This window comes from Atractosteus spatula (genome assembly GCF_055471065.1).
Source record: "Atractosteus spatula isolate fAtrSpa1 chromosome 10 unlocalized genomic scaffold, fAtrSpa1.hap1 SUPER_10_unloc_3, whole genome shotgun sequence".
Taxonomy (NCBI): Eukaryota; Metazoa; Chordata; class Actinopteri; order Semionotiformes; family Lepisosteidae; genus Atractosteus; species Atractosteus spatula.
In genome coordinates, this window is record NW_028296623.1 from 1,477,507 (window position 1) to 1,489,056 (window position 11,550).

Genomic DNA, 11,550 nt, shown 5'->3' on the forward strand with positions numbered 1-11,550 from the left:
ATGTTCCTTAAGATGTGCAGTATATATTTTCATTGTAGATTGGTTACTTCAAAAGTCCAGTAAAGTGACAGTGGAGAGCTATCCGATACACATCTTAAAGAAGACTCCCTGTAAGTCGATTAAACATTTCATTTTCAAATCAAATCCTTTACATGAAATAGACACCAACAATAGAAGGGGATGAGAAATGTCTTTTATCAAAATAAACCTGCTATTCACAGACCTCGGCCACAACATCTCCCAGGTACTTCTGCAGAATAAGGTCAAGGTCAGCTGCAGCCTGGCGGAAGCACTTGTCCACCTCAGATAAGTCACACCTGGCCATTGTATTTTCGAAGTAGGATTTCAGTGCCTCTTTCACCTCCTCATAGTTGTCCTGCTTCATGATTCCTGTGCCCTAGGAGAACAAGAAAGGTGAATATTCATCATCATCCCTCACCGATTCTCCAAATTGCCTGACTGCAGACACCACCATGAGGAGGAGCTGGAGTGACATAACATCATCAGTAGGCAGTGAGTCAAGAGAGGGGGAGTCATCCCACTGTTATCCTTATCCATGATCAAGAGTCTCACCCCCTGCTTTACGCTGTCCCTAGTGGTGATCTGTAGACAGTGTGTCTTCCACCTCACCCACCTCCTGAGGCAATAATCTTGAATAAACAGAGGGCTGGAGGCCCAGCCCAGCTCCTGTCTCTCTCCCCTTGGGGACAGGAGATTTTCTCAGAACCATGTTGAGGTGAAATGGGAGTGGGATGACGCAGGTGTCTTGGAGAGGTGAGTCGCCCCAGCCCCTGCATACCTCAGTGTGATTCAAGCAAGGGGGAGGGGTTTAAGGGACTTACCAATCCCGCGTATGCACCCTCTGATTCAAAGTCAGGCAGGAGCTCATTGTACAGCGCCAGGCAGTCCAGCTGGATAGATGATATCATGTTCTGAGCCCAGGTCCGCACCCGTATCTCCTCCTCCTGGAGCAGCCCCTTCCGCTCGACCTGCAGGCCCTCCCTGAGCCGCCACAGGGCCGCTGGGGTCAGGCCCGGGTGAGCGGGTGTACCAGGGGGTGGGTGAGGGGGTGTGTGAGGGGGCGAGCAATGGGGTATGTGGGCTGCCAAGGAGGAGGTCCATGCCCTGTCCTTCTGCAGATCCCTCTCCAGGCCCTTAGGGTAGTTCCACAGCTGGGTCTCGGTCTCCTGCCTGGTGATTGGCTGGCTGGCCTGAGGGGACAGGGGCACAGAGAGGGCATGAGGAGGACAGAGAGAAAACTGAGAGGGTCTTCTCTAGGAGGACCAAGCCCTGCCCCTGGTCTCCCAGCAATCACAGTCACCAACATTGCAGCTGAAACCAAACTTTCGACAGATGTCACAGACATATCAGGCTCACAGACTTGCAGCTCTCGGCTGCCCGGGGTGAGACGCAGGGGGAGTCTGCTCCCTCTTCCTCTGACAGTCTTATCAGATGACAGCGGCAGACCTGATCCAACCCCACCTTCCCTTTCACACACAGCCACACACAGGCATGACTGTGTCACCATCATCAACACCTCCACCATTATAATCTCCACTATCTTCGTCACCATCATCTTCATCACATTTCTAATAAATGATCTCCACCATCTTCATCACCATATCCTTCTTCATCATGACAATCATCATGTCCACCATCATCAACACCTTTCCATCAACATCATCATAATAACCACCTTCATTATCTACACTACCATCTGCATCACCATCATCATCCTGAGCAGAACACATTTGTTGTCTTACACTGGACGAATCTTTGCTCAGAGCCTCAGTATCGGTTGCCCCTCTCCGGCCTTTCAGGGTCACGTCCACTTCTGTCAAGACCTGTCAGCAAGTTGACTGCTTTAGTCTCACCAGCAGAAGCTAACCAAGTTTGTGTCTCAGTACAGGTTTATTCTTAGTCTAACAGTATTAATACAGTATTCTTTACATAGAGGAGGGTGGGGGTGTGGAACAAGCTGTCTAGCCATGTTGTTGAAGCCGATAGGGTGGCTTATCTTAAGAGAGAGCTGGATGAGACCCTACAGTCAGGACAAGAGGCACTACTGTATGTAGAGGGTGGTGGGTGTGTGGAACAAGCTATCCAACCATGTTGTTGAAGCCAATACTCACGTTCCTGTGGGATCTGCCCCAGGTCTCGGTGTGACACCCTTGTCTCTGCTCGGCCATTCCACTCTCGACTTGAGCGAGTTTCTCCAGGCGGTGCTGGGGAGGAGAAAACAGAGTTACCAGCCAGTCACACAAACACACATCATCATCATGGGCCAAGATGACCCTACATGACAGTGGCCTGTCGTCCTCGATCCAGAAGCAGTGTCCAGCCCTCAGCTATCCAGCTTCATGATCCCCAACATCCCTGCCGAGACCTGTTGAGGGGCCAGTTCTGCTAGACCAGGGGTCTCAAGCCCAATCACAATCCCTGGAGAGCCAGGTGCATCTCCAGGTTTTCTTTCCAAATGGGGCTAGCCAATTAAACAATGAATCTAATTATTTCCATAAGAAGATGTGGAAATAATGTGTTTAATAATATATTTTGATGTCTCTCATGTTACGCATTCCACTCGTGCCGCTCTCCCTTCTTGCATTCCCACGCGCACACCCTGTAAGACAAGCTCACGCCGCAAGTAACGCCAATCACCTTTCTCTCCCGTCTCTATTTTAGTTCTCCTTTTTCCTCACTTCCCCGCTCACTATTGCGGATTCTCTTCGAGCTCCCTAGTGTGCGGTTTTCTCTTGCTTGTCTCAGGTTTTCGAACTCCTAGTCTGTCTTTCGTTTTCGCTTTCGTCTAGTGATTTGGATTGCTGCTTCCGTTTGCGCCTCCGTGTTCCGATCGTCTCGCCTGCTTCCTGGATTAGATTTTTGCCTAGTGTTTTGGATTGTTGCTTCCTGCTCGTCTCCCTGTGTGCCGACTTACTCTCCTGCCTCCTGGTTTTCGTTTTTGCCTAGCGAATCTGCTCAGTGTTTTTCTCTAGTCTAGAGTCCAGCATAGGATCCTATTGCCCTAGCAGCCCTATCTAACATCTCACTGTTGAAGACTCAAAATATTCAAGGCACAGTTGGATATTTAAGGTCTGGATAAAGGATTAGAATATTTTTTGTTTAATTAAAAAATTAGATCAACTTTGTAACCAAGACCTCACACACAACCTCACACACACTCACCCTCTCACTACTACTACTACTACTACTACTACTAATAATAATAATAATAATAATGCAGACTTGCTTTTCTTGGGGTCTTTGGTCTGGCTCCTGTGTTGGCTGAGTCTCCTGTTACCTCCTTCCTGATCTGGGGATGTCAGACACAGTTCTGTTACAGACACGGGCTGGACTAGACTCACAAGCACAAACACCCACAGACGCACACTCCCACACACTAACACACACGCAGATGCACACACTGTCAGGTAGAGTCTTTCTCCTCCTCAAGAGAAGACAACAGAGCCCTGCTACTGCGATGAGCTTTAATTTCAGGAGGAGGAAGAAGAGGAAGAATCACAATATGAAGAAGACCAGCAGTGGACTCACAGCTCTCTGGGTCTGGGGCCTGACTCTCAAACTTGTCTCCAGTCTCTGGTGGGTTTGGACATCTTCTCTGTTCACCTCTGTTGACATCTGTGGACAGGACAGTTCAGTTAGACAAACAAGTTCGACCAGACTTCACTCTAAAAAGTCAATCAATCAATCAATCAATTTTTGTCTCATATTTTGCCTTTTAATCCAGAACATCAAAGCACTTTACAAAACATACCTGGAAAATAGAGTATAAATGTGTAATACTGTAGTTCCTGGAGTAAGTGCTTGGATAATCCAACTACCACTGTTGTTACTTCTGCTGCTACTACTATGAGCATGACTACAAATTCTAATACTAATTCTGATATTAATACTAATACTGCTGTCATTACTAGTAATAGTGATAAAAACAGAGCACTCACAGCTCTCTGGACATTGGTCTGGAATCTAGAAAGTGGTTCCATTCTCAGGCGACTCTGGACCTCAACACCTGTTGATGAGTCACTTCTGTCAGACACACGAATGGAGCCCAAGCCCACCTACACACACACTCACACACACTTACAGATATACACCCACACAATCACACACATTATCACACACTGACAGACACCCACCCACACATATTCACACAGAGACATTACACACACACACAGACACTCACACACACTAACAGACACACATTCACAGACACAACACACACTCACAGACACGACATACATTTATATACACAATCAGACACTCACACACATACTCGCACACATTCACAAACACACACATAGACTACAAATACTTATAGACACACACCAACACACACACACAGACAAAAACACACACACTCATAACTACAAATACAGTATAACTAACACTAACACAAATGCCACTAACATTAAAACAGTAACACTATCACTAAGAATTACACTATCATCACTGACACAAACTACTAATACTAATAATAACAATAATGCTATCACTAAAACTAACATGACTACTAGTGTAAATACTCTAACAGTAACTCTATAATTATAACTAATATTAACATGAATACTGGCATCAAAACTATCAGAAGCGCAATCACCATTAATACTGACATGCACACTAGCATTAATATTAAAGCTACCGATTGTACTCTCACTAATATTAAATATGAATACACTCACATTAGTATTAGTCCGTGACGTCAAACCACTCTTTGTGACGAAGGTGAGACACCTAGCTGGGCACAGTGAAGTGGCACGTGTCGCCGTGGTTACCATACTTATAATTTGTAAACAGTGGAAAAATGCATTTAAACTGTTACCTACACAAATTTATCAACTTGGAATATAATTTTCAAGCTCTAGAATACAATTTCTAAACAATCATTTGAATAATCATTCTTTAATTTGGGATTGAACATTATGAACACTAAACGCACTATGGTATTTGATCGATACAGGCTGTATTGACTGTTTTCTAGATATTTAAAGAATTTAAAGAAAGAAAAGAATCAGTACTCACCAATCGGTGAAGTTAATCGATGATTCTAAGGCTTTTTAGTTGAATTAATTGGTTGTCGTTAGATAAGTGATCAATATCTCTCCTCCGAGCGTTCAGCTCGCCTCCCGCGTTCTCGCTCTCTGATCCCGGCGCTCTGGCTGGTGTCTGTGACGTCACAGCGCTCTTTCTGACAGAGCAGAGCGCGTCTCCGCTGGAGGAGACTCCTGTCTTTTCTTACAGATATAATGTAACATCTCCAAAAGAAAAAACACCAGGCTGTGAAGAGAGGCGATTCATAACAGCTGGAGAAGGAGACCGACAACCCGAGGAATACAATTTATTAAACAAAATAAAATAGTTTACTTCACAGACTAATGCGTTGTATAGCATACTCCCGTAGAGCAGAAGAGAAAGAGCACACGTCCTTGTAATAAGCGCTTTTAAGGTTGAAGAGCATCTCCTGGTTTTATTTCCATTCGAGCTCTCAGTTCCTCAGCCAGTTTGGTGATTTAATTAACTGTATAACTGTTATCAGACTCTGTTTAACTGTATATTTATACAGTGCCTTTTACATACAGTTCGATTTTGGTTTCATCTGACCAGAGCACCTTCTTCCACATATTTGGGGTGTCTCCCAGGTGGCTTGTGGCAAACTTTAGACGAGACTTTTTATGGATATCTTTGAGAAATGGCTTTCTTCTTGCCACTCTTCCATAAAGGCCAGATTTGTGCAGTGTAAGACTGATTGTTGTCCTATGGACAGACTCTCCCACCTCAGCTGTAGTTCTCTGCAGTTCATCCAGAGTGATCATGGGCCTCTTGGCTGCATCTCTGATCAGTCTTCTCCTTGTCTGAGCTGAAAGTTTAGAGGGACGGCCAGGTCTTGGTAGATTTGCAGTGGTCTGATACTCCTTCCATTTCAAGATGATCGCTTGCACAGTGCTCCTTGGGATGTTTGAAGCTTGGGAAATCTTTTTGTATCCAAATCCGGCTTTAAACTTCTCCACAACAGTATTACGGACCTGCCTGGTGTGTTCCTTGGTCTTCATGATGCTCTCTGCGCTTTCAACAGAACCTTGAGACTATCACAGAGCAGGTGCATTTATACAGAGACTTGATTACACACAGGTGGATTCTATTTATCACCATCAGTCATTTAGGACAACATTGGATCATTCAGAGATCCTCGCTGAACTTCTGGAGTGAGTTTGCTGCACTGAAAGTAAAGGGGCCGAATAATTTTGCACGCCCCACTTTTCATTTTTTTATTAGTTAAAAAAGTTTCAAAAATCCAATAGATTTCGTTCCACTTCACAATTGTGTCCCACTTGTTGGTGATTCTTCACATAAAATAAAAAATTTATATCTTTATGTTTGAAGCCTGAAATGTGGCAAAAGGTTGAAAAGTTCAAGGGGGCCGAATACTTTCGCAAGGCACTGTAAGACTCTCCGTGAGAGACGTGTGGGAGACGCTGTATCCCAGGGCTGGTGTGGAATCACACACAGACAGGTCTTCTGTGTGATCTGAGTCCCACTGCTCAGAGGTACAGACTGGTCAACTGGTCACTATTGTAGACAATACCATTGGTCTGCTGCTGCTGATAATCATATTACACTTATAAGAGTTGCAATACTGCTGTTCATTAAATCAGTAAATATAATAATAAGAGATAAAGACATATTGCTCAATTTTCAGTAAAACACTTCTGACAGAGGGTTGGAGGCTGACTTACAGTAAAGACAATGAATTAGGGCAGTAATACTGAAGGGCTGGAGGGCCTGGAAAGGGTTAATAGAAGCTTCTTGCTCCTGACCTGGAACAGAGCCCACAGCTGCCAGATCAGTGACCCCTGAGCCCAGTTCACAAAGAGGAGAACCAGGAGCTCTGCTCTGCTCTGAGTCTGAGCTGTGAATCTGACTGAGAGGAGAAAATATTTTTGTTTTATTCTGCCTCTGAGAAGTCTTTTCCTTTGCCAAGCAATGTTCCATCCCCTTCAGATACTCTGCACAGACTGTCAGAGTAAGCAGAGAGGAGAGAGAGAGATCGACAGATAAGAGCACACACTGCGAGAGAGACAGAAAGGGGGAGAGAGAGGAGAAGGAGCAGGAAGACAGTGCAGGTGTTTAACCACACTGTGACCACAGGAGACAGGAGGCTTTTCTCAGCTGCTGAGGAGCTCAGTGCTCATGGCCACTCAGGCTCAGAGGCTCTGGCAGCAGTCAGGTCTGGGAGCTTCTCCTCATACTGACACTGGAGCTCTGAGAGTCAGCCTGCATTCTGACAAGAACAGCCCCTCCTGTTCAGCCCTGAGAGACACCCTGAGAGAGCTGCAAAAAATACTACTGCTGCTATTACTACTACTGCAAATACTGCTACTATTACTACACCTACTACTGCTACTACAACTATGACAGCTACTACTTTCACTGCTACTGATACAATGGCAACTAGTAATATTTTACTGCTACTCCTATGTTAATGCTATTAAAGGTACTAGTACTACTGTTACTACTGCTGCCACTGCTACTACTTCTACTACTATTAATAAGATGGATGTGAGCTGTGTTCTCAATGTTCAGCCTCGGTCTGTACTGATGTTTTCTTTTTCTTGTTTTTCCAACTTTAAAACTAACTCCTGTTCTTCTGCTTTTGCTGCTGCAATTATTAGAGTGAAGCTGCAACACAACTTTACTATATTGTTGAACTAAAGATTTTAAATACAGCATAACTACAAATACTGCTTCTGTTACTACTGCTACTACAGCTAATAGTACTGCTGACACTGATCCAACAGCAGCTAATAAACTTTTACAGCTACTCCTATTGCTACTACTACTGTTTCCAAAGCTTCTAGTAGTACTGTTACTGCTACTAATACTGCTGCCACTGACACCACTGCTACTACCACTACTACTAATAAGGAGCTGCACTGTGTGTCTCCCTGCTCAGCTCTCAGCTGCCTCTGAGAGTCAGCCTCCATTCTGACAGGAACAGCCCCTCCTGTTCAGCCCTGAGAGACACACTGAGAGAGCTGTGTGGGGAGAGGACCTGTCACCCTGTAGAGCTCTGAACACTGGACTCTCCTGTGTCTCTCTGTGCAGCACTGGAGCTCTGAACAATGGGCTCCCTGTGTGTCCCTGTACAACAGTGGAGCTCTGAACACTGAGCTCCCTGTGTGTCTCCCTGTACAGCTCAGCTCTCAGCTGCCTCATCACACTGACACCCACAGCCTCACAGTACAGCCTGGCTTCCTGTACTGGAAGAGCTCAGAGGAGCAAAAAACACAGACTCACTGCAGAGCCTGACCTGTAGCTCCAGTGAAGCTCTGAACTTTTTTTTTCATAATTTTGTTGCTTTTTCAAATTTGAAACTGACTCCTGCTCTGTGGCTCCTGCTGCTGCAGCTATTATGGTGAAGCTGTAACACAAGAACTCTGCTATATTGAACAGGAGAGTTTAAATACAGCATAACTGCTAATACTACTACTGCTACCACAACTGCTGCTGCCACTGCTACTACTGCTACTACTAATATTTTACTGCTGCTCCTACTGCTGCTCCTACTACCTATCATAATAAGGAAGAGGATGTGAGCTGTGCCCTCACACTGTTCAGACTGGGGGTGTATCAGTGTATCAGTATCAGTTCAGCTCCACTGTGCTGTTAGAGAGTCTCAGTCATGCAGTCAGCTCCACACAGAGAGACACTGGGGTCACAACTGGAGGAGTTGGAACATCTGTGTGGACTGGAGCTGCGCAGGGACAGACTCAGGGTCTGAGGGACTCAACTGGAAGAGCTGCTGTCCAACAGGCTCAGTACATAGGGGACAATCACTGCTGAGCTTTTCTTTCTTTTTAATTTAAATTATTGATCACAGTCACAGGAAAGCCAGTTCTTATTCAGTCCACCTTGTCTCAGTATTCCTGTGCTGACCTGAATGACCTCACTGCCACCTTGAGCACAGGCTCTCCTCACACTGCCCTTGAAGAGGACCAGAAGACATTACTGTCTGGAGACACGACAACTCTGTGGCTCACTGTAGGACACTGTAGGACACCAGTCATTGGACACTGCCTGACACCGACAGCAAGACAGGACCATATTCAGGACACCAGTCTTTAGACACTGCCTTACACAGACAGAAAGACAGGACCACGTTCTAGACACTTCCTGATACAGACAGCAAGAATTACAGGACCATATATACCATATATACATAATTAATTATCTTGATAATGATTTAAAAATGATGTAAAAATATAATTCTTGTCTACAATTTTTTTAGTTCAATATCTGATCTCTTCCTGCCCCTGCAGCACCTGCAGCCCTGCTGTCTGTGTCTGTATCTGTGTTTCCTCCAGTGAGACACAGAGCTGCTCCTGTCTCTCCTCTCCTCCGCGCTGCTGGGAGTGTCTTCAGGGAGAGGAAACAGTGATGTGTCTCTGATATATATGGAGAAGACTGAAAGGTCCCTGTCTGATTGGCCATCCCACCTGTGTGAGAGGTTCCTGCTGTCAGTCTGAAAAGGCAGTGCTGTGTGTGATTGGCGGGGTGGGGGGCTGTGTTGTTACTGGGGGTCTGGGGTGCGGAGCAGCAGCTCAGTTGCCCTGTGGGCTCAGGGGTGAAGACAGGGGTCTCAGCTGCGCTCTGTCCTGATGACAATGGAAAGCTGCCTGTCCATCTTCTCTCTCGCTGTCCTGGTGCTGCACAGCTCAGCCAGTAAGTGTCCAGTCTTCTCCTGTCCAGACAGACAGACAACAACTGGAATTAAATTAAGTAAAGTTTTGTTGGAAATGTAGCAATAAGTGGGTTGAACAATTTTTAAATGTCTATTTTACATTCAGCTTTGTGGGTATTCATCAAAAATACTATAACTGTATTTTATCTTTGTCTGTAAGTAAGGAAATATAATTAGCTGTGTCTAAATATAATTTGTTGCTTTTAATTTTTATTGGATTTTTTAAAAATATTCTTAAGATTTCTAAACATTATATAATAATAATGTTATAGATGGATAGAGCAGAAGCTGGCCATTATCACCCTCTATTGATAATTTGTGAAAACATGGAGTGTATAAAATCTTTAAAAAGTTATTTAACTTACTCGTTACTGTAATAATAAACTTTATATATATAAGTGATAATTTGAGTGATATGCTGTGACATGTGAAAAAGTCTTCATTTACTCGAAAACAAAAAAAGTGTGAGCAAAAAAAAAATGTTTCTAGAATAATATCATATTATACAGGATGATTCAGAAATACCCTGGGTTGTTTATTGTTTTATTGTGTTCAATTCTGACTCCTCTGTATTGTCTTATTACAGACTGGTGCATTAATAGAGATACACATGTTTTTAAATAGTGAATTATTATTGAGACTGATATTAAATTATTACAGACTGATGTATTAATAGATATACAGTAAATGTGTTATTACCACCTAAAGTGTTTATGCTAGAGAATTAAGACTGGAGTTTTAATGCTGCCATTATATCTTGGTGTATTCAGACAGTCCAGGTTTCTATCGTTAAGCTGTGTGATATTCAGTTGCTGTGAAAACAAGTAGTTCCTCTAGGTGTTATAAGAATATGTGTTCCAATATGATAGGAAGTTATGAATGTGAATTCTTAATTTTAAAGACATACAAGTCCAGCTCTTCGGATAAGGCACTGATTTTTTAGTGAATTGGAAACAGAATCAGGGGTGTTTAAAGTTTCTTACAGAGTGGATTGATGGTGTAGGATTGTGATTTTTGTTACTGTATGTCTGTGTGTTTCTGGGTGACACAGCAGAGCAGCAGATGTCCGTTGACAGACAGATGCTCCAGCTGTTCTTTCAGTCTTGAGTTCTGAGTGTTCAGCAGGAGAGAGAAGCAGAGAAAGGGCTAAGACTGAGGACCTCAGGTCCCTCCTGAACTCCTGGCATCTGGACCGAGGAATTAGGCAGAGAGCTTTCAGTGTATTTCTTACTGAATCGGGCACTGCTTTGCTGTACATGACCAGAACATTTCAAAATCGCTTTCTTTTAATAATACCTGACCCATAGCCAGGAGTAAAAACATTGAACAGCAAGTAATAAAATTTATTAAAATAATGACGCTGGGAATTTTTAAAGGCCATCCCCGATGTTCTAGAAGATGGGTTAACTATTTATGACTGATCATCTTATATGAGTGTTCATTATTTGTTTTATTTCATATAAAATAGTTATATATATATCTACTTTACTGTTAACAATTAAGACCTAAAATGTCTTCAAACTCATTTCTGTAGTGCCTCACATACTACTATTTATGGTGTTCTTTGTAGCCTAGAGAAATGTAAGGAAACATTTTTTTTTGGTTTAAGTTGTGACAGCTTTTCTTTTCCCCAAAAAACTTTTAGGTTATATTCTCAAAACATTTTTCAAATAATACTGGTGTGCATTATATATATGATATTGTTGTATTTGTGTAAACACATTTTTTTTTCTTTGCATAGTAGCATGTAACTGTGTGCGTCTGTCTGGTTTAATTTAAGGCTACAGGTTACTGCT

The 11,550-nt window shown here is 43.5% G+C and overlaps 1 protein-coding gene across 1 annotated transcript; it reads right to left on the minus strand.

The window, feature by feature from the left end:
• Positions 1-211: 211 nt before the first annotated feature.
• Positions 212-4,001, minus strand: LOC148812418 (uncharacterized). Its single transcript, XM_088908644.1, has 7 exons — positions 3,960-4,001; positions 3,550-3,636; positions 3,248-3,310; positions 2,133-2,225; positions 1,764-1,844; positions 843-1,211; positions 212-397 (listed from the first exon to the last, which is right to left on the minus strand). Exons 1-7 carry the CDS (start codon positions 3,999-4,001, stop codon positions 212-214), a joined length of 921 nt encoding a protein of 306 aa, XP_088764770.1.
• Positions 4,002-11,550: the final 7,549 nt, after the last annotated feature.